General features: G+C 49.8%; 1 protein-coding gene across 2 annotated transcripts in view; it reads left to right on the top strand.

Annotated features, from left to right (window-relative positions):
- COG7 (component of oligomeric golgi complex 7) overlaps positions 1 to 21,810 on the top strand; it is a 60,024-nt gene extending 38,214 nt beyond the window's left edge. The window contains exons 12-17 of one of the 2 annotated variants that reach the window (XM_087815833.1): positions 4,642 to 4,828; positions 6,463 to 6,603; positions 12,372 to 12,455; positions 16,064 to 16,178; positions 18,738 to 18,881; positions 21,405 to 21,810. In XM_087815833.1, the coding sequence (XP_087671959.1) occupies positions 4,642 to 4,828; positions 6,463 to 6,603; positions 12,372 to 12,455; positions 16,064 to 16,178; positions 18,738 to 18,881; positions 21,405 to 21,571 (838 nt within the window). In that variant the 3' untranslated portion in view covers positions 21,572 to 21,810. The remainder of the gene's footprint in view (positions 1 to 4,641; positions 4,829 to 6,462; positions 6,604 to 12,371; positions 12,456 to 16,063; positions 16,179 to 18,737; positions 18,882 to 21,404) is intronic. The other variant, XM_087815834.1, reaches the window with a different exon arrangement.
- The last annotated feature ends 1,444 nt before the right edge of the window (positions 21,811 to 23,254 follow it).

The raw sequence follows: 23,254 nt of genomic DNA, 5'->3' as shown, positions 1-23,254 counted from the left end.
GGTACTGTTCTTACCTCGTTTTTACAGATGAAGAGACATTGAGGCATAGAATTTGGCACAGGTAATAGCTTTTTAAGTAAAAGAAATTATTTGCAGAAATAAATAGCTGTGTCCAAGGTGATACAATTATGATGCAGTGATTTGAACCTGGACATCAGCTGAGTCATCCAAAGTGTGTGACCATCACTCCTGTGCTGTCCTTTCTCACAGATTAGTGTCTGGCCTTAGACTCCAGCTTCTCCATATGTATATGTATGTGTATGTATCTAGACATCTCTCCATATCAGAACATGCAGACTTTCCTTAATCTTTTTGTTAATCCCCACCTGAGGAGATATATACACAAACACACACACACATATATATATATTTTAGAATGTTTTTATTGATTTTTTAGAGAGCGAGGAAGGGAGAGAGACACATCGATGTGAGAGAGAAACATCGACTGGCTGCCTCCCACATACACCCCAGCTGAGATTGAACCTGCAACCCAGGTATGCGCCTTGACCAGAATCAGACTGGTGACCTTTCAGTACACAGGGTGATGCTCAACCAGCTGAGCCTCATTGGTCAGACCGGCCAGTGCTAGGATAGGTTTTTTATTAATATTTTTTTTAGAGAGAGAGGAAGGGGAGGGGGGAAACATTGGTATGAGAAACACCTGTCAGTTGCCTCCCTTACTCGCCCTGACCTGGAATTGAAGCCTCAACCTTTTGTTGTATGGACGATATTCCAACTGACTGAGCCACCCTGCCAGGGCTCCTTAATCTTTTAATGAAGGCCAATAGTACATTCTAAAGGGTAGGGAAGGATCTTGTTAGGAAGATGAATGGGCAGTGATAGCTAGAGGATGAGTCCTGAGAGGTTGAAAGCCTGGTCCAAGCTTTGGTGTGAGATTGAGATGAGAATAGACTGGGTGTGTCCAGGGGGCCTCTTTAAGAGGTGACATCGCCCGGCTGGGCGTGGCTCAGTGGTTGAGTGTTGACCTAGGATCCAGGAGATCGAGGTTTGATTCCTGGTTAGGGCACATGCCTGGGTTTTGGGTTCAGTCCCCAGTCGGGGCCGTGCAGGAGGCAGCCAATCAATGACTCTCTCATCATTGATGTTTCTGTCTGTCTCTGTCCCTCTCCTTTCCTTTCCTCTTTCTGAAATCAGTAAAGATATATTTAAAAAAAAAAGATGCAACATCATTTTGGAAGCACTGAGCCTTGAAAAGGAAAAGAGCGATAGTCACCATCTGTGCTCCTGTCAGGGAGGCCATGCATGTGGCAGCGCCTACAAAGCTTATCTTACCTCCCATCAGTCTCACCTGTAGAACCCAGACTCAGAACAAGGGTCCCTGTCCCTGGTGGCAGTGACTGTAGCTGGAAGCCTCTAGGTTACTTCAGGAACAATAAAGGAATTGGCTGTCCAGCTCTAGAGATCACTTCCTTGCAGAAGGGGTCATTTTGTGATTTATGGGTTGAGTATAGCAGGGCCAAGTTGGGTGTCACCTGAGGGATTTCTCTCTTTTTTTTAAAAAAATATGTCTTTATTGATTTTAGAGAGAGGAAGGGAGAGAGAGAGAAACATAAATGATGAAAGAATCATTGATCTGCTGCCTCCTGCACGCCCCCCACTGGGGATCAAACCTGCAACTGGGGCATGTGCCCCAACTGGGAATTGAACCTCCATCTCCTGGACCATAGGTTGATGCTGAACCACTGAGCCATGCTAGCTGGGCTCTCTCTTTTTTAAAAAATTTTATTTTTCAATTCTAGTTTACATTTAATATTAGATTCAGGTGTACAGCATAGCGGTTAGACAATCATGTACTTTACAAAGTGTTCTCCCCGGTATTTCCAGAACCCACCACACCACACACAGTTATTACAATATTATTGCCTACATTCTCTGCTGTTATACGTCCCCATGACTGTTTTGTGACTACCACTCTATACTTCTTAATCCCTCACCCAGCCCCCAACCCCTCTGTCTCTGAAAGTTTGTTCACTGTATCTATAAGCCTGTTTGTTTTGTTTATTTTGTTCTTTAGATTCCACATATGAGTGAAATCATATGGTATTTGTTTTTCTCTGACTGATTTCACTTAGCATAATGCCCTCTAGGCCCATCCATGTCACAAATGGTAAGATTTCATTTTTTTTAATGGCTGAGTACTATTGTGTATATATGTACCACAATTTTTAAATCCACTTGTCTCTTGGTGGGCACTTGTTTGCCTTCCATATCTTCTGAGGATTTCTCTTACCAGGCAGGCAAGGTGAGGTGAGTGGGGTTGCCCTGGCCCTGCCCCTCATGTGCTTACATGGTGCCTGCCAGGGGAAGGTTTTAGTGGGACAGTTCAATGGGATAATTGGGTTTGGGGAATCTAACCTAAACTTATAAGTTTCCATGGCTGAGGAGTAGGTGACAACCTTTCATGAAAAGGAAGTGAGCTGAGGAAGTAGACCAAGCTGTGATGTCAGTCCCATGTGGGCCTGGGTTAGACTCCCCATTAACCTCTGAGGTTAAGGGCAGTGACTGTGCTCAATCATCTGATACTCCCAAGACCTAGCCCAGAGCCCACTGCAGTCAGGAGGGAGTTTTTCTCTGATGAATGAAGAAATCCAGTGTTCATTTCACATGCTTTAGATCTCAATTCTAGTAAATACACAGGACAGGAAGTCAGGTTCCAGTGACTAGATCCCCTGTGGTGTCTGAGGGAAGAGGCTAGGGGAAAGATGCCATTAGTTCCTCGGGCTCAGGGCTATATTTTTTTGAGATTTTTTAATATTAGGTTCGGTTTTTATTGTAGAGCACACTATTCTGACATTTTAAACTGTAATCTCTAGTACTTGAAACATTCTCACCATGTCTTCCTTCACCTCGGATGGCGGGTGAGGCCAGTTCCCCAGCTCACTGAGCCTGACATACTATGGCGGTGTCTCTGCAGAGGAGCTGACTCCCAGAGGGCAGAGCAGGAGTGCAGCCCTCCACCTCCAGCCACCCCCAGGCTCACCTGTCATTCAGAAGATACTTACTGAGCACCCACCATGTGCCAGGCACTGTGCTGGGAGCTCAGGGGTGAAGAGCACTGGTTTAGTCTCACCTTCTGATGAGAGAAATGAGATAAGATGACAAACACCATGATGCGGTGAGAGCTGAGGGGAGCAGGAGACTGAGTGCCTGAGGGCAGGTCAGGAAAGACGTGGCAGAAGAGAAGCCCCTAGGACCAGAGCATGAAGTGGAGTTTCCCCAGGTGCACAGGAGGGGAGAGCATTTCAGGTTGAGGGGGCGAGCATGGCACACACTTGAGGGAAGCACTGTGTGGGGTTGGAGGGTTGGGCAGGTGGCATAATACAGGGAATGTTTGCAAGGCTACCAGGGCTCAGCTCTAGAAGGCCCTGGGTGCCCCGCCTAGTCATGTTTAGATTTATCCTGGGGTACTAAGTGGTCTTTGAGGAAAATACATCAGATTTCTCTTTGGGAGAGCTCATTTTGTTAACACATAAAAGGACAGAGTAAGGAGTGTACAAGGACTGGATTAAGGGAAGGCTGCCAAGGTCCGGGCAAGGAGTGGTTGACGACTTGGGAATAAGGCAGCAGCAGGGACAGCCACAGTTTGGCAGATAAAGAACCCAACCGAAATGACTGGTAGGCCTAAGCCGCAGGGAAAGCTGACTCAACCTTAATGGTAGAGGCAGGTGGCTGCTCCTGTCAGCAGCAGCTCAGGAAGGGATTGTCCCCAGGATTTGTGTGCAGGTTCAGGCATTCATTCCTTGACAACTCACAGGATTTGTTTTTGGGAAAAAGTGGTGAGCTCAGCCTAAAAGTGGCTTGTCCAAAGCAATGTTTTTCATATGAAATGACAGTAACGGAGGGGTCAGGGAAATAGCCACGTTTGGGATGTATCGCTATGTCTGTTCTCCTGGTTGCATATGTTCCTGTCATTCTGTACCCATGAAATGTGTAGGCTGGCAGGTAAGTTTGAGCACACCCCATGGGGCTTTTCAGAGTCCCTGGGGCAGGTCCTCCTTGGGAGACAGAGTTCTAGCTTCCCCAGCTGCACTAGGGGTCGGTCACAGAACCCCGTTGAGGCACTTTTCTTTCCGAGAGATCAGGGAGGGTCAGCTTCTCTAAGGAGATGTCCCTGTTGCACCTAAACCACAAAGGTGAGTGTCACAGTGCCAGTGAGCACTGTGTGTGACACAGTCCCGTATGTGGAGTCTGCTGCTGTCCACTTTCCAGGACCAGCTATCCTGCTTCCCTACCCAGTTTCCCTGTGACTGAGGCACTGGCTGCTCACATGACTGACTAGTCCAAACAGTGACACGCATATAGCAAGGAAGTGTCCCATAGAAAGTGCAGTGTTCCAGATCTCAGTTAAGGTACAGTTGCCCTGTAGTGTCTGTCATATTAGGAAGATGGCATATTCTGGAGGATGAGTATTCAGTAGGAAAGTAGCAACACCTGGTGTCCACTGTGCACCTGCGACCCAGCTCCAAAACAGTGAAGGGTCCATTTCCTTATAAAATGGACCCTAAGCCCACCTGCCTCATGAGGATCTCCTGGGGCTTAGTAAGGAGCAGTCTGAATGCTTCAAGAAGGAAGTTCGATACAAACTCGGGCCTCCATACTCCCTCCTCACTGCTCTTGCAGGATTTTGTCCACAGCCGGGAAGTACCTGTCTGATGCCTACAGCCCCCGGAGCCTGAGCGGGGTTCAAGACAGCCTCCTGACAGACAGGAAGAGCTCTGCCAAGAACCCGTGGCAGGAATATAATTACCTCCAGAAGGATAACCCTGCTGAATACGCCAGCTTAATGGAAATACTTTATACCCTCAAGGTATGAGACCAGACTGATAGCATTCTTGCCCATGAAAGCTTTCCATTGTCACTCACTCTTCCCTGATCCCAGGTTTCTGGCCCTGTGAGGGACCTGTGCCATGGCATGTCCTGCTGCCACTTCTGTCTCACTGACGTCATGATTTGACGGGCTAAGCACTAGACTGGGATGGAACCAATTGTAATATATTATAGATGTGGGAGTCGGGTGAATGGAGCATTTTTACTGACAGAAGGTAGGCTAGAGAGTGTGGCTTTTGACCTGCAGCCAAATGATCTTGCTGTATTTCCCTCCAGAGTTAAACCTGTCAACAGCTCCTGGGCCCCATGCAGGGACAGCCCCCTTTTACTGAATGGCAGAGGGAGGACCAGAATGTGTACTGCTTGCCAGTGGGCAGAATCTGGAAGGGTGGACCTCAGCCCAGCAGTCGGAGAGGTGGTGCCTCTTTCCCAGGGAGGAGTGAGGGTGGAGAGACCAGGCCACCCCTTTAGTGCAGGCTCCTACAGGAGGCAGCAGGAGGACTTGGGGACAAGCGTGCCCTGTTCACTGTTCCTTTAGAGTCTTAGTGTGTCTACCATAAAGCTGCCCTTGACTTTGAGCTTAAACCCTTAGGGTCCAGGGATAGGACCTCCCAACAAACAGAATGAGCCACACAGCTCCTTGAGAATGGCCCCCAGGCTCCAAGAAGGCCACAGATATCCTTTCCAGCATCGTCCTCACACCCAGGTTCTGGTTTAAAGCTCATCTCTTGGTGATAGGCAGAGGAGACATTGCTCCCATAGAACGGAACACCATCTGGAATTATCCCTGTGGGCCTCATTCTCTGGGGAGACTGCAGCGTGCTTCTATACCTGTCTGCACCCTCCCGGTGCCCTCACAGGGCCTTCCTTGTCCCTCTGCACCCTGGCCCACAAGCTGACTGCATTTGCGCTTGACAAACCCTTGTTAATGCAGTTCTGCAAGTTCACTCATCCATGCTTCTATGATTAGGGTACAGCACCTCTGTTTATCTTTATTGCTAATCTGATTTATTTCTGTTTGCTGTAATCGGTTCATTTATAATAGCAAAACTAAGGTTCTGTTTTCCATCTCTGCATTTTCTCAGGCTCTTTGGAATTCCTGGGGACTCACGCATCTTGTCACACTCTGGTGTGCAACCCAGTGTAATTGACCTGACCTCACTGGGGATCAGGGCTTTGTCCGTCACTGTTGTCTATACATGACACTTCTGACCGGCTTTTTCCTATTCCTTTATCCCTGAGGGACAGTCACAGGTCAGTTTTTCCTAAACTGCCAACCCACGAAGTTGTGTTCACTCAGATGCACCAGAATCACCTGGGAAAGTGATTTAAAAATCCAGATTCCTGGGCTCCAGCACCTGCTGATTCCAGTTCAGTAGTTAGGGTAGAGCCTGTGTATCTCTAATTGGGCATGTGCCAGGGGTCTGCCTTGGGAACCACTGTTGTCTAGACTCCCCCCAACACACACACACACACACACACACACTCTCTCTCTCTTTCTCTCTCTCTCTCTCTCTCTGTCTCTGTCTCTTTTCCTCTCAGTAACCTTTCCAAATGTGTAACTAGCCAATGACCTGGATTGGATTCAGGGCCTTTTGCATTTTCTTGTCTTAGGAAAAAGGGTCAAGTAACCACAACCTGCTGTCTGCCTCCAGAGCAGCCCTGACCCGGCTTAACCAGCAGGCCCACCAGCTGGCTTTCGACTCGGTTTTCCTGCGCATCAAACAGCAGCTGCTGCTCATCCCGAAGATGGAAGTGAGTTTCCCGCCGCCCTGCCTCCTTCCCAGGAATATTCTCCCTGCCCCTCCCTTCCACCCCCCAAAGCTTCAGGAGGCGCCCTTTTGACTTCCCAAAGTGAGCAATCCCACTGCACAAAGGCACTGTCCCTTGCAGTTCATTGCTTGGCAAGAATTCCATATCTTAATTGCAGTTACTGCAATACTGTATTTCCAGGCTGTTTCTTAGGATTATTACTATTGCTTGATTAGCTTGTGAGCCATCGGGAGCAGTGTAGCTGTGCCCTCCAAGGGGGAAGTAAGGGGGACCCATGCCACTGGGTGGGTTGGCTCAGGTCAGAGGAGCTAATCGTCTTGTGAGATAGTTTTCATCATGCCACAAACATTTCTGGAGAGATTGTTCTGGAACTAAACTTGGGAGACTGCCTCCCCAGATTTGATCTGGGGTTTTGAAGGGGCCTGGGAGGGCTCTGCTCTGTTCTGTCCTTGATGCCTTGTCCCCTTGGCTCTTCTGAGAGCACCTCGCTTTCCTTTCCTACCTTGCTTCTCTTTGCTGCTTGTCCTGATTTCTTTTCAAGGAATTGCCCACCAGTCATGTTTTCTCTGCTGGCTCAGTCTTCCCTGGTCCTGATTCCATTGCTTTCTTTTGGGTTCTTCGGACCGTACCCTGGTTAAACTCCCACTGTCTTCAAGTCTGTCAGGAGTTGGCCCTTTTTTTTTTTGAGAGTCTTTTGGGAAAGATCCAGTAATGGGGCTTTAATAACTAGGAGATCCTTTTAGGAAGCAGTAAGATGGGTTTGGCATAATTACAAGTTCTTGGCTTTCTTCTGCCTCCCTGAAAGCATACGAGGCCAGGTGTCAAGGGTTTGCTATGACCTTGGTAAGTTTCAGCCCCTCTCAGCATCTCAGTCTCCATCTATAAAGTTAGACTCCACGACTTCAAGCTTCTTTCTACCCCTGGAATTCTATGATTTTCATTTTTTAATGATTTGTCCATGCAAAATGCCATGAGATCTACTCCAGCCAGATTGTACATTACTCATGTGGTTGGGGCGGGGGTAAGATTTGAAGAGCCACTGCCATCATAGTGCATCGGAGGTGATGTCAGTGACCATTGCTGTCCTTGGGCACCACCCATACATGGCTTTGGATCACAGGGCAGAGGCTGCTACTTCTTCCTGACCTCACCTCCTCATCTTTGAGATGGGGACACAGTAATTCTCACCATACAGACGTGTGAGAGTTAAGTAAGATTCTGCAAATGATAGAATGTAGCATGATGGCTGCTAAATGAGCAGGTGCTTCATAAGGGGTGATTTTCTTTCTTTCTCTGGTTCTCATTTTTTAAGAGGAATGAGAATTTAAAAAATAAAAAGTACACATATTTTCAGAAATCAAACAATACAGGAAGGTATGAAGGAAAAAGCACCAAACCCTTTCAGAATCTCAGGGTCTAGAAATAAGCAGTATGAACATTTGTTCGTCCACCCAGACTCCTCTCCATGCCTGCCCCCAAGTTGGAGGCTGGATGAGCACCATAGGAAGACAGTGCGATTGTACGCATGGGCTGTTTTTAAAAAAATGGAACATATACCATATAAAACTTATTTGAACTTAACTAGAAAAAGAAGATAAAAGAAACCAAAGGGATGGTTGAACTTGAGATACTAGTGTCTTCATTGCCAAAGAAATTAGTTCCTACACCCTGGCTGGTGTGGCTCAGTGGTTAGAGTTGGCCTGCACACCTAAGGGTTCTAGGTTCAATTCCCTGGGTTGTGGGGTTTGACCCCTGGACCCAGGGCCTGGTAGGGGTGTGCATGGGAGGCAGCCAGTTGATGTGTCTCTCTCACATGGATGCTTCTCACTCTCTCCCCGTCCCTCCCTCTCTCCTTCTCTAAAGCTCAATGGGAAAAAAATCCTTGGGTGAGAATTAACAAAAAAACAAAACAAAAAAATTAGTTCCCAGATCTCTTTCCAAGGTTAAGGAAAAAAAGATTATGGAAACTATTAGAGATCAGAGTCATTGTCTTTGATGATCACGTTGCCATTTACTTTAATTAATTTATTTTTTTATGTTTTTACTGATTTTAGAGAAAGGAAGGGAGAGGGAGAGAGAGAGGAACATCGATGTAAGAGAGAAACATCAATCAGTTTTCTCCCATACAAGCCCCAACTGGGGATCGAACCCAAAATCTGGGCATGTGTCCTAACCAGGAATTGCACTGTCAACCTCTTGGTGTACAGGATGACACCCAACCAACTGAGCCACATCAGCCAGGGCTCACACTTCCATTTTAGATAGATGTTGATACTGGTTCACCTGCCTGAGTGGTGAGGGTATCAGCGTCCTCAAAGCTCTTGTCTCCCTCCCCTACTTCCAGGCTTGGTTTCTTTGATTATTTTTATTGGGTCAAAGCTGAAAATCTTGACCTTCTGTTCTGAAACCTTAGTTCTCCTAGTCTAATTCTTCATGGAGCTGGGTGTGGAGCTCCCACCTGTCCTCACCTCTGTTTTGTATCCTGAGCTCATGGTTCTGACCTGGTTCTTGGCTGCTTCACTCTGGCCTTCTGGTCAGGCCTCAGCACAGCGCCTCAGGCATGGGTATGGAGGCGGCCGCTCCATGGTGCCAGCTCGGAAGCACCGTGCAGAGGCAAACAGTCCAGCCTTAAGGGTTTGAAAATTAATCCCTAGCCATTAAATGTTTGTTTTTAATATTTGCTGGTCAATTGTACCACTCTTTTACATGACAGGAATATAAACCCACACTCTATTCCATTTCAGAATAGATTATTGAGGTTTAGTGATATTATCTGGTGACACATGGACAGAAAAGCCCATTTGAGGGAAAATTTATTTATTTATTTACTTATTTATTTATTTTTAAACATATCTTTATTGATTTCAGAGAGAGGAAAAGGGGGAGAGAGAGAGATAGAAACATCAATGATGAGTGAGTCATTGATTGGCTGCCTAGCCCGCAACCTGGGCATGTTCCCTGACCGGGAACCGAACCCCAATCTCCTGGATCCTAGTCAGTGCTCAACCTCTGAGCCATGCCTCTCATGAGGATTAACCAAAAAAAAAAACCAAAAAGAAGGAACAATGACAGCTTGGTGGTCAAGTCACTAGCAGAGAGAGACACAGAGGGCTGGGAGGAGCAGCACCATGGGGCAGGGTGGAACTGACGGAAATTTTAAATAAATTTCGAACAATTGAATAATGTATAGCATTTCCCAGTTGCCCTCTTCAAGTCCACCTTCTCTGCCTCCTTTTGAAACCCGTGCCGGTTCCGTGTGCTGTGTTGGCCCTCATGCCAAACTGCTTTTCCCCTCTACACCCCTTCCCTCTCCACCCACCTGAGCACTGCCTGACATTCCTCTTCCTGCTTCCTCTCTGAAGCCTTCCCCGTCCACAGCGCCAGGCCCTTGAACACACGCCTGGGACACTGGTGTTCCATCCTGCCCCATGGTGCTGCTCCTCCCAGCCCTCTGTCTCTCTCTCTGCTAGTGACTTGACCACCAAGCTGTCATTGTTCCTTCTTTTTGGTTTTTTTTTGGTTAATCCTCATGAGAGGATATTTTTTTCCATTGATTTTTAGACAGAGTGGAAGGGAAAGAGAGACAGAGAGAGAGACAGAGAGAGACATCGATGTGAGAGACACATCTGTTGGCTACCTCCGGCACAACAGGGGCAGGGGAATGAACCTGCAACCTGAGACATGGGCTTGACTGGGAATCAAACCTGTGAGCCCTCAGCGTGCAGGCCAAAGCTCTAACCACCAAGCAGCAAGCACCCAGTCGGGCTGTTGCTTCTTTTTAAATACGGCTCCCATCTGTTTCCATGGCCACTGCCCTGGCCCAGGTTCTCATCGTGTCTGAACTGTTTGAGTTTTCTCTCTGCCTCCCCACCCTCCATGCTCAGAATTGTGCGTTAATCTTCATAAAGTGTTGCTCTGATTTTGTCTCTCCCCACTCAAAACCCTGACTGAGTTCCCCAGGGCCAGTATGATAGTCTATTTAAAAATTTATTGTCATGGGAATTGTCACACACATGCAAGAATAGAGAAGAGGCCAGTGAACTGCATGGCCTCATCACCCTGCTCGAACATGATCACCTCCTGGCCACTGTAACTCGTGTAGACCCTTGTCTAAAATAGAACTCTAGTTCCTTAGTGTTACCAGTGTTCACATTTCCCACTGTCTTACAAAAGTCATAATTTAGCTTTGGATCAGGATCCAGGTTATTCCGCACATTCGAATTGGTTGAAAGTCTTTTCTGTCTCTCTTGCTCTATAGGTTCCCTTCCATGTCTACCTGTTCTATTTTTCTATTTCTGTTTCTCTCCCTCCTCCCTTTGCAATTTATTTCTGGAAGGCAAAGCTGTGTTCTCTTTCTAGCCTTCTTTCTATACCTCATGCATCCTGCGGCTGACCCATTTCCCAGTCACCCTGCGCTCTTGCTTCTCTGGACAAATGTTTTTTGCACCTGCCAGCGACACCTCCTGAAGTGGAAGCCCGTGTGTATGGGGGGTGGGGGGGGCGGGTTTCCTTGTCTTCTCTCTACAAAGTCTAGCACATCACAGGCCCTTGATACATGTGGGTGATCTGGTCTTCCTTCTCAGGGGGTGAGTTAACTGGAAGAAAGTAGGGAATTTAGATTAGAAATAATATTCTCAAGCAAGAACAGGAGTTTAGTGAATTATAGGGGCAGGAGTGGGGAAGAGAACTTTTCTAGAGCAAAGAAAATTAGGCAGAATCACGTTGTGCTGTGGAGCATGGAGAGCATGGCCAGGCTTAGCTTGGGCAGGAATCCAGGGGTGGATATGGTCATTACCTTCCCAGAACACTACTTAAAGGATCAAGCAACCAGATCGGGCATCAGGTGGCTGCAGAGAGCAGCTACAGTGTGACCTCGGGAGTTACTCCAGGAGTCCAGCCAGAAAGGGCCTTATTTTCCAGGCTGGCTTTAGGGTGACTCAGGTTGGAATGAAGAAACTAGATTTACGTGTGAGGGTGTGCCAAGCTGAACTCTGTAACCATGTGTGTGCCAGTGATTTGCCTAACTCTGTAGAGAGCATGAGAAGGCTCACACGGTGAAATCATAGACATCCCCACTTTAAATGATGAGGAAAGTCACATTGGTGCCAAGAGTCCCCAGCAGAGGGCTCACAAAGTGGACACAGGCAGCTGGGGACGTGCTTGGAGACTGCTTACCTCCCCTCCCCTCAGAGTTCAGAATCGGTTGAGAAATACCTCCAGAAGGCAGGTAGAAATGAGAGCAGTAGCTTCAGTTTATAGATGGTATTGGCGAGTGTGGTTTGGGAATCCCTGCAACCAGAAAGGGCTTCCCAAGCCTCCCTCCCAAGGTGAGAGATTTACATGTGGTAGCTGTGGCAGATTTGGGGTTGTCCTAGCCTTTTCGGAGTGCTAAAGACCCAGGAGTTAGTGAGGCTACCTGTGCACAGCAACCTTTTGCCTGTTGCCCCCACTCAGTAGAAAAACTCAGAGCAGAGGAGCCTAACTCTTCATTTCATGTTCTGAGGGAGAAACAAGGGCTCGGCTTCCACAGAATAGTTCAGTGGAGAAGATGGGAGCCCTGCAGGAATGCTGGGGTTGGGGGGTGAGTTCCTCTGTGGCAGCTTCAAGGTGTTGGTTTGAGAAGAGAAGTCCCTGGCTGCCAGCTCTGAGCCAAAGAAGCCTATGGGAGCGCGCCATCAACCCTCTGCGTGGCCCTCTGCCTCCCCTTCCGCCTGGCGCTATGACACTGACCCCTCTTCTCCTTCCCCTAGAGCTGGAACACCGCGGGCATTGGAGAGACCCTGACGGATGCCCTGCCCACCTTCAGCCTCACCCCTCTCGAGTACATCAGCAACGTAAGAGCCGCTTGTGCTTCTCTCTGGTGGTCGCAGCGTTTCAGGCCTTGCTGTGGGTTTTTAATCTGGGCCATCCATGTCCAGGACTTTAAGGAAATGCAGCTGATTTCCTTAAATCAGCTGGTGAAACATGCTGATTTCAGAACCTAGCAGGCTGCCTCTCCTCCCCTCTACCCCACCTCCCTAACATGAGGTGCAGTCAGTACCCGAGGCATCATCAGAGTGCGAGCCAGTGGGAAAGTCTGATTGGGGAAGACCAGATGCAGGTAGCCCAAGTGTTTTCTGGGAGATTATTTATTTATTTATTTATTTAAATGTATCTTTATTGATTTCAGAGAGAGGAAGGGAGAGGAAGAGAGAGAGGTGGAAACATCAATGATAAGAGAGTCATTGATCGGCTTCCTCCTGCACGCCCCTGACTGGGTATCGAGCCGGCAACCTGGGCATATGCCCTGACCAAGAATCGAACCGTGATCTCCTGGACCCTAGGTCGACGCTCAACTACTGAGCCACGCCCAGCAGAGCTCAGAGATTTTAGAACAGCATGTATGGTGGTGTGAACTCAAGAGTCAGTAGACTTCTAATGAGCACCTACCTAAGCTTGCTCTCTTGTTTAATTCACAGCAGCAAACAACTCTCATCACAAGAACTGTAGCTGTGGAGGTTTAATCTTTTATTTTACTTATTTTAAATATATCTGTTGATTTCAGAGAGAGGAAGGGAGAGGGAGAAAGATAGAAACATCAATGATGAGAGAGTCATCGTTGATCGGCTGGCTGCCTCCTGCACACCTCTGACTGGGGATCGAGCCCACCACCCGGGCATGTTCCCTGAGTGGGAATCGAACTGCGATCTCCTGGATCCTAGGTCGATGCTTAACCACTGAGCCACACCCGGCCGGATAGGTTTAATCTTTTAAAAGAGCAGAATAAAAGAGCACTCAGAGCCTTTCCTCCTCCATTCACCCAGTTGACAGTGACCCAGGCACCTGCTCACAGCCTCTGCTTTCCTTCCTGTGGTCAGCTTCCTCCATTGCTCTGAAGTGTCAGTGTCTATAAGAAATACAGCACAGAAGTGGGGCCAGGTCTGTGTACTGCACACTAGGGCAGTTTCTGGTTTCTCAAGGGGGATTGTGAGATGGATGACTTCTGCCTCACTCTCACTTTAGACCCCCCCCCACTGTAAGCTATGACTGTTGTAATACACAGGAATTTTAAAGTAAAGTCTGTACAGTTAGAAGGAGTTTGTGGTGAGCCCACTGGCGGAGGATGGCATCCACTCTGTCCACTAGGGGCAGTGAAGTTCGAGTGACAGTCACTGACCCGACTTCCTGCTCTGTGAAACTTAAGATGTGGGTCTGTACAACCAATGGGAATGATCTCATTTTTAGAACTGAGACATACGCATTACAGTCAAAATTCAGGAAACGGTGTCACTGGCTATTGGATTGAGAGGCTGTTGGAGAGGAGTAAGGGGGCTAGGGTGAGTTCCTAGGCGGCCTTCCCCACCTGCTGTGACCCACATGTGCTGCAGGTGCTGGATCTGGGGCTGGAAAGGAGCATTTATCAAACTCAGTGTGTGCAAGGACAGTGCTGGGTGCGGTTTGGTGCGTGAGGTAGTCCACAGTCTAGACAGTGTCCTGTCCACAGGACATGCTGGTTGGGGGTAGCTCACAGGTAGGCTCGAGGCTCGGGGATACGAGTGGGGCTGGAGGCCGCTTATCCAGCACAGCCTGTCCAGGACGCCAGGCACTTCATGCTGTACCAGTGTTAGTTCCGTCCTCGCCACACCCGTTGAAGTGAGCAGGCTCATCCTCATTCATTGCAGAGGTGATGAAACCAAGGCCCTGGCAGGCTAAGCCACCCCAGGTCCTGCAGTGGTAGAGCCAGGACTCGAGCCTAAGTCTGTCTGACCACAGGCTCTTCGGTATTCCCGAGTCACTGAGCTTGCCCTCAGGAGGTGCAGGAGTGTTTACTAGTGTGTGAGAGGTAAGCATTGCCTTTCACGTTGATTTCCAAAAAATACATGCTGACGGCTCTTGCGAGAAACCTGGGCTCCTGGAATCTCGGAACCATAGCAAGCCTTACAGTCTAAGGCGAAGGAATTGAAGTTTGAGATGTCACATTATTGAAATTTTGTACCTAAAGGACACTGCCTCGTTGGTGAATGCCCTCACCCACGCAGAACTACGGGAGCATTATAAAGGAGTGAAACAGGAAAAACCACTGTGAAAAATTTAAAACTGACGCAAGGTAGAATGGTGATGTTTTATTTTGAGTAGAACTGGGTCTGTGAATTTAGCCAAAAGTTGTGGCTACCATGAAAGGTATACTAAGTACAGGAATATGCCTGAGGTCTGTGCACACAGTCGGTGAACAGGAAGCACTTGCTGAAGGGAGAAATCCCAGCCCCAGAAATCAGCACCCTTTCTTCCTCTGACCTGTGGAAGAGCGAGGACTCTGCCACCATTTTCCAGCAGAATGTACAGTGGTGGTTAGTGAGGTGAGTGTGCCCGTGTGTGGTTTGAGTGAAGCCACACTGAGTGAGGGGAAATGCTGCGGACCTCTTTAAAGGGATGCCAGACTAGCGGTACTTTGTTAGCACGATGGACCATAGGACGTTCAGGCTCAGCATAGCCAGATACACGAGATGCTTGGGAACAAGGGTGGAATCGTCACACAGTCCTTGGGGCTGGGTAGGTTTTGGAGTCTGTTAATTTCTGACACTGTGCTCTCAGGGACCTGCCACTGGATAGGTACATGTGAGGCCAGGTGGGGAGTCCTCAGGCCTTTAGCTTTCAGAGTTCGTGTCAACTCTGAGTGGAGACAGATGTCTGGAATGAGTGTAGAGCCAAAAAGCAATAATGGGCTCACAGGTCTTGTTAAAATATATGTTGTCATAACCTGGAAATCAACCTTATCTCATACCTTAAAACACAAAACAGTTCTGAGTTGTAATGGAAATAGGTGTCTAGAGTACATGATGACAGCCATGTAGATCCGACAAACCCGTGACCATCATGTATTAATTATGGCTTGTCCCAAAGGTCTTATAACCTTATCCTTGTGATTCCCCAACAGCCAAGAAGGTTTTTTCTTTATTTCCTAGAGTTTGTATTAAGAAAGCAATATAGTTTCCCTCTGAATTAATTTATAACCATAAATGGCTTTTTTCCCCAGCACAATTCCTTCTTTTGCCTGGTTAAATTGCCTAGAAGGCAGAGGTCCAGGTCCAGGGGACAGGATTTGCTGGCCTTGTGCTTCCTGGTTTTTCATCTGTGAGCAGTAATAACTGATGTTTACGCAGTGCTGTAGGTTGTACAAGGCCCCTCGGCATCCATTAGCTCATTGGAGGCAGAGCTTGTGTTGAATGCGTTCCAGGAATGCTGAGGCAGTCGGTGAGAAGGATGGATCTGTGCTCGCTGCAAACCACCCTGATTTTCCTAAGGTGTTGCCATAACTGGTATCAGCACACACTGGAGAACTCAGACCTGGGGCTGCCCCAGGTGTAGCAGTTGCATCTGTCCATCACTTGCCTTCACACAGGTGTTCTTCATGAAGTTACCTGTGCACCTCAACATCGGCCTGAAGGGCTTTCTTCTGTTTCAGATTGGGCAGTATATCATGTCCCTCCCCCTGAACCTGGAGCCATTTGTGACCCAGGAGGACTCCGCCTTAGAGCTGGCGTTGCACGCAGGAAAGCTGCCATTTCCTCCTGAGCAAGGTGAGACGGACCTTCAGGGGGGAGCAGTGGCCTTAGGGTATGAGGACATGCTCACCTCAGCACCCTGACCCCATCCCACACAGCCCTCCAAAGTCCTGCAAAATGGGGTGTGCCAAATAATATTACCTTTGTTTTGAAAAACCCAACCCTGTGTATTTCCTCATGTACATAGGCATGTAAACCCTTGAGAACAGGTCTCAAAGAGTAAATGCTGGTATCTGGGGGGAGTGGAGGAAAGGCGTAAAGGATGCTTACTGTTTGCTTTGTATTATTGTCTGAAATGTTTTCTAAGAATATATTTCTCTGTTGTATGTAAAAAATATACATACACCAAAATGTCAGTAATAGTCATTGAAGGTCTGAGGTTATGTGATTTTTATTTTTATCTACTTGCTAATGTGCTTTTTAAGTTTAAAAAATTTAGAGAACGTTTTTTCATAGAAATGTTCGTATACATACACATGCTCACACGTACTTATGTTGTGGGAATAGCCTGATGAGACCCCAGGCCCTCATCATTGACTTAGAATGCCTTCTGTCATCATGTATTCCTGTCCCATTTTTTGCTAGAGTATTTAAATCAAATCCCAGGTGCCACCCTATTTCACCCACACATATTTTATTTATGTGTCTCTTCCTGGTGAGGGTTAAATTCAGGTTCGAGTTCTTTGGCAAGGAGACGTGGTGCTGTGCTCACCGTGTGTTGCCTCAGACCCGGAAGCGCATAACGTCTCTCCGTCCCCTACAAACAAACCGTGTGGGTTAGTTAGCGTGAACTTGTTCCCATTCACCCATTCATTCACTTAGGAAACGGTTATTAGTCCCGTACTGTGTGCTGGGCCCTGGGTTGGGTGTTGTTAAGGAGGAAGAAACCCCAGCCAAAAAGTAAAATTGTAACAGTGGTCGAAAACATGGCAACCGCAAGAAACTAATCTGTGTGTTTACATCCTGTTGTTCTTCTCTCTCAACGTTTTATTATGAAGATTTTTTAGTCATGTAGGAAAGGCTCACGCAGGGAGCAGGAAGCAGGGAGCCTGCGCATATAGCCTGAGGATGTCCAGCATTTTAACAGTGCAGGTTTTAGAGCCAGGTGGTGAATAGCTGTGGGTGGTGTTTTAGGTAAATGGCCTTTTCTAAACAGTGTGATGAGTAGAAGGGAATTTAAAAGTTTCTGTGTTTTTCCCGTGAGGAACTTGAGCTTTGGGATTCCTGTAGTGGTGTACGGAAGGGCTGCACATGCGCAGTGGGCTCTGGAGGGGCGTTGCAGCCAGCTCCTGCCTCTGCTCTGCATGCCATGCCCTCTTCCCTCCTGCACCTGCTACGCTGGGGCTGCAGTGGGGCCCAAGTCCCTCAGGTGCGGTGCTGCCCTGGGGTTGTGGTTCTGGGTTGAGGAGGAATGTGCTGCCTGGTGGAGGCTCTCCCTCTCCCTGTGGAGGCTCTCCCTGTGGCAGCTGGGCCCTGTGGAGGCTCTCCCACTCCAGGGCCTGGGTTACAGTCTGGGTGGTCAGGCTCAGGTGGGACATCTACTGGGCAGGCGCAGCCTCTCCAATGAGCTGTTGCTGTACGTGTGGCCCTTGGCAAGAGCCAGCCTGTGGGGAGTGCTGCTCAGGAAGGGGCTGCGTGGAAAGCGGTGTGGCCAGGCCATTCCCAGAGCCCAGTATAGAGGCTCAAGTGTTTCTGAGCCCAGCACTCCATCTGCCTGGCCTTTTAACACCCTCCTTGGCATTTCTTTTCTCTCCTGCATTTTGTCTGTTTTGCTTCCATTTCCTGGTTCCTGTTTTCACCCTCTGACTCATGAATCCTATCTGCTTGAAAACTAAGGGGCCCTGCTTGAAAACTAGGGGACAAAACCCAAGCCCCTCCGGCCTGGTGCTGGACACCCTTCGCAATCTGCCCTGTAAGTGCTTGCAGCCTCCTCTCTCCCCTGGTATCTTCTGCGCCCACATGCTCCTGTTCCAGCCACGGAGGAGGATTTTTTTTCTTAAATTTTTAAAATAAAAATAATTCTTCAGGTTACCAGTCTGTTGCCCTGAGCTGGTGATGTGGCAAACGAGGAATTGCTCTCCCATGCACCTGTCTGCAGCCACATGTGCATGTGCTTCTAAGCAGGGTCATCTCACGTGTGCTCTGTGTTGTGGACGCTGTTTAAACACGTATGTGCTCTGCTTGGATGCTCTTTATTCTCACGTGCATGGGGCTCAGTCCATCTCTGAGTATGCCTGCTGCCACACAGACATCACCACGTTGAGGGCCTTTCTCCTCTGGCCGGACAGGGCATTGAGGGCAGGGCCACCCAGCACCAGCACCCAGGGCATACCGACCCCAGCAGGGCCTCGGCTGATTGCCCCCTTTTCTGAGTCCTCGTTGCTCTTAGCTCATTCCAGTTGACCTAAGATGTAATTGTTCTGTTCCCCACTTCTCCTGCTAAGACCAGTCACCCTGGCCTAGTTGTGTGGATAGCCCCTGCCATGGGCCAGCTCACCCAGAAGGGCTCTGTAACTTACTGCTGATGGGTTTTCTTGAGCAGGCTGTTTTTGGTGACTGTCTCTCCCTTTCCAGGGGATGAATTGCCCGAGCTGGACAACATGGCTGACAGCTGGCTGGGCTCGATCGCCAGAGCCACGATGCAGACCTACTGTGATGTCATCCTCCAGATCCCCGAGCTCACGCCACACTCCACCAAGCAGCTGGCCACTGATATTGGTGGGTCCCCCGGGACAGGCGGTCAGAGGACAGCTCTGGCTCACAGCAGCTGTCAGTTCTCGACTCTCTAAGAGTCTCCTCTCAGGCCTCCTCTTAATGTCACCTCTGGATTTGGCTCCGAAGCTTGTTAAAAATGCAGATGATTCTCCAGGCCCTGCGCCCAGAGGTTCTGACCTAGTAAGTCTGGGTGGAAGCCCAGACATCTGTATTTTGGAAAGTGTCTCAGGGGATTCTGATCGGCTGCTAAGGCTGAGAACATGAGGGAAGTTTCAGAAGGGGAGTTGGAGTTACTGATGTGTATACTGCCTTGCCTGCCTGGCCTTCTGTTCCATTTATATAACAGTCACTCACCTTATGTTGGTGAAGCTCTTACTACACACCAGGCATGCCAGGTGCCGAGCCAAGCCCTTACACCCGTTGTCTTGTGCAATCTTCAGATTCCCCTGCGAGGTCCTGCTCCTGCCTCCATCCTGCTGATAAGGAAACGGAGGCACAGAGCAGTTGTGTAAGGAGGCCACCTGGAATCCTAGAATACCTGCCTGCCTCCCAGGGCGAGAGGCATGTGCCCACCTGCTCCTGCTGGCTCCACTAGAGGAGGTGGTGCTCTGAGGTTGGGGTGCTGTGGGCAGGCAGCCTGGGAGTGTCCCCAGTCTCTTGTTATCATTCCACTGACTTGCCTGTGGCAGCTCTTGGGGTGTTCAGGGTAGAGGGTAGGGGCCTAAAAGATCAGCTCCCTAGGGACCCAGCAGAGCTCTGACCTGGATGATCATGGAGCCAAGCCAGCCTTTTGTTTTACTGAAGAAGAGCTAGAAATGAGGCCCTTTCCTCCAGGTCCCAGAGCTGTCAGTGGTGGGGCCTGGCCTGGAGCCCAGCCACCCTGGTCCCCTGAGCTGTGGGCACTTGGTGTGAGCTCAGCAGCTGCCAAGGGATACAGTGTCTTGTCACCTCACAGGCACATGCTCTGAGAAGAGGTAGGGCGCCCCCAGTGCTCCTTGGTGGTCCCTGTCAGTGTAGCAGTGTTGGGCAGAGAACCAGCCAGACTAGTGAGTGAAACGAGATTTGGGGGTCCCCTTGGATTTCAGTTCTTCACATTATTTCTTTCTCCCTGTTAGCTCCCCTGCTGGTGAGCCATTCCTCATTCAGGGTCACTGAGCATCTGCCCGTGCCCGCAGTGCCAGGAGGTGGGCTATAGGCAGTGCCTGAGCTGCGGCGCTTCTACTGGGGAGTGTGCTTGGGCTGGGAAGGGGTGGCCGGGGTGGGCCACTCAAGCGGGGCACAGAGAGATGGGCAAGGTCTATGGCAGTGCATGGCCCCTTAAAGATACTCAGATTAAGTGCTACAGAAACAGGTCTCAGACCACTCTGCTGATCAAACAGCAGAGTCATGCAGGGCCCTGGGCTTCCACTTCGCAGCTCCTGGCTTGTAGGCGAGGGGAGCTCCATTTTATGGACGAGCTTGTGCAGAAGACAGGAGCCTGACTAGTGGCTCCCTTCCTAGGAAGCAGTTCCCCTGAGCTGGGGCTCAGCCAGCCAGCCTGGGCTGAACAGGCTCCTCTGTGGGCCCTGCCCTGAGCTGGGCCTCAGAAGAAGGACACAGGAGATGCAGGGCCTGCCTGGAGTTCCAGCCTGTCAGGGAGAAGCTATTAACCTGGGCAGGGGTTTCAAAGCAAGGAGGGGACCTCCTGGATGATGCTGTCTGTAGTCCTTCCAAGCAGGAACAGGGACGGACCTGAGAAGGCTGCGGATGCTCCCTTAGGTTTGTCCCCACCCAGGGAAGAGGAAGGAAAGGCAATGCCCGTTTATCCGTCACCCACAGCACATCAAGCTGCCTGCATGGCCTTTGTCCCTGTTTCATTCTCTTAACATGCAGCCTGATGGGCATTAGCTGGTCTGCAGACAGGAGCAGGGACTTGGGCAGGCAGAGGGACATCACTGAAGTCTCCCTCTGCCGGTGGTGCCCAAGCTTGCCTGACACTGAAAGAGTTCTTGGACCCTCACTTGGAGACCCTCATGGATGTGACCTGGGGTGGGCCCAGGACTCTAGTTAACTGGTACCCCAGTGGGCCAGCTGGGAGGCGTGGGAACCTGCGCTCTATGAGGCCACCTCCCCCAGCCCCGTCCTTGTCTTCGTGGCAAGGTTCTGCTGGGAGGTCTTTGGGAACTGCTCTGATCGGGAACTGCTCTGATGAGCTCATGTATCTCCATAACCCCAGGGGTCAGTGGGGCCCACTGGGGAGAGGGCTGGGACCCCGGAGTCCCCAGTGTGGAGTGTCTGCTGAGGTCCGCAGGGGGTGTGGTGGGGATGGCTGTGATGTTGCTGGTCCTTTAGTAGATTAGAAATCCTGGACCAGGGCTGAGCTCAGTCAGGCCTGACCTTCATGGAAAAGCCCTCAGAGTAGAGGCCTCTTGCTGAGAGTAGAGCAGGCACCCGGCGTCAAGCTTGGGGGAGCATCTATTTCTTATTTGAGGGAGGCCCTGTGGGGCCTGACCTGCCTGGTACTGAGTGTCTGTCCCCTCCCCACAGACTACCTTGTCAATGTGATGGATGCCCTGGGCCTGCAGCCCTCCCGCACCCTCCAGCACGTCGGGACGCTCCTGAAGACCAAACCTGAGGACTACAGACAGGTCAGCAAAGGCTTGCCCCGGCGCCTCGCCACCACGGTGGCCACCATGCGGAGTGTGGACTACTGACCCAAGCCTGCCCAGAGGGTTGGGGCTGCAGCTCCGGGTCATGCAGCTCTCCAGAATGGCTTTGCTGTAACTGCCCGGGAGTGGGCCAGATTGGTAAAGACTTTCATTTGTGATTAAAAAAAAAGCAAAACCCAAACATTGTAAATCAGAGGTATATTATTTATTAGAGAAGAATTTTCAGGTGATTTTTCTAATCCAGTCTTGGAAATGGAGTTAATAAATACAGTGGAATTCAAGAACGCTTTTTTTTTTTCTCAGTGAACAAACATTTGGGCTCTGCCATGTGCCGCGCTCTGTGCATGGGACCGGCAGTGAGAGAAGGAGGGGAATCAGCAGGTGAACCAGCAGAGATCATTTCAGATACTGGGGAGCAAGAAGGCATTAGGGCGGAAGGCAGCCTGGGTGAGATGGGTGGGCAGCCTTGAGACCCAGAAAAGAAGATGCGCAAAGAGCCAAAGAGCGGCAGCAGGAGTGTTTCAGGCAGAAGGAGCAGCGCACAACCACCATCCAGAGTCAGCAGGTGGCCGCAGGAAGTGTAGTAGGTCAGAGGGAGGGGGCTGGGTCACGGGGCCTATGGGCCATTGTGAGGACTGGCTTTTCTTGTTCGTTTTTTATTTTATTATTTTATTTTTTAATATATCTTTATTGATTTCAGAGAGAGGAAGGGAGAGGAAGAGACAGAGGTAGAAACATCAATGATGAGAGAGTCATTGATCGGCTGCAGCCTGCAACCCGGGCATGTGCCCTGACTGGGAATTGAACCCTGATCTCCTGGATCCTAGGTCGACGCTCAACCGCTGAGCCACGCCCGGCTGGGCTCCTGTTCGTTTTTTAAAACTCATGGATGCTGTGGATTCTGTCTGGTTTATGCCAGTAGCTTCTGTATCTGCTAAGAGTGTACAAGTAACAGAATAATGTAATTCGAGTGACTCAAATAGGAGTGGATTTTTCTCAGTAACAGATGTCAAGTGGTGGCGGCCTTGGGCACTGATTCAGTGTCTGGAGGACAGGACCAGGCTCTGTGGCAGTGACCTCCTGTGCAGGATGCCTTGTCCTCACAGGGCACCTCGTGCAGCCATAACGGGTGGGGGAGAAAGAGGGCACGGCTGAGCAATTCTGTCTCTTCCACTAGGGAGGCAAAGCCTCCCTCGACTTTCTCCCAGGCCTCATTGGTCATTTTCTTGGTTGTCAGGCATCTCCCCACTGCAAGGGAAGCTGGGAAGGCGGGGGCAGGACTGGCTCCCCCCGGAGTTTCCCAGCCTCAGCACTGTAGGATGCATAGCAGCATCCCAGGCCTCCACCCACGGGACACTGGAGGTGCTCCTCTAGTTGTCACAGCCCAAACTGTCTGCAGACATTGCCCGAGGACAGCAGCACCTCCAGCTGAAAACCCTGGCTCAGACCATTCAGGATTTATTGCCTGGGCTGAGCAATGACAGCTCTGAACAGACTGGTTTTTGTTGCCAAGAGAAAGGGAGGGAGGGCAGGGTCCCTCGTTGGAACTGGATGCATGCTGTGTTCCCGGGACTGCCTACCTTTCCTTCTCTCTCACCTACACCTCCCAGGAGACTTGGAGATGGGAAACATGGTCCCCATTCTACACACAAAAGAACTGAGGTTTGGGGACATTTAGGGGGCTCGCCTGGAGTCACTCAGCTACCGCGTGGCAGGGCTGGGGTGAGT

Source organism: Miniopterus natalensis, chromosome 3, assembly GCF_054644295.1.
Source record: "Miniopterus natalensis isolate mMinNat1 chromosome 3, mMinNat1.hap1, whole genome shotgun sequence".
Taxonomy (NCBI): Eukaryota; Metazoa; Chordata; class Mammalia; order Chiroptera; family Miniopteridae; genus Miniopterus; species Miniopterus natalensis.
Note: the sequence above shows the minus strand (reverse complement) of the source record. Positions and strands in the feature narration are given on the sequence as shown.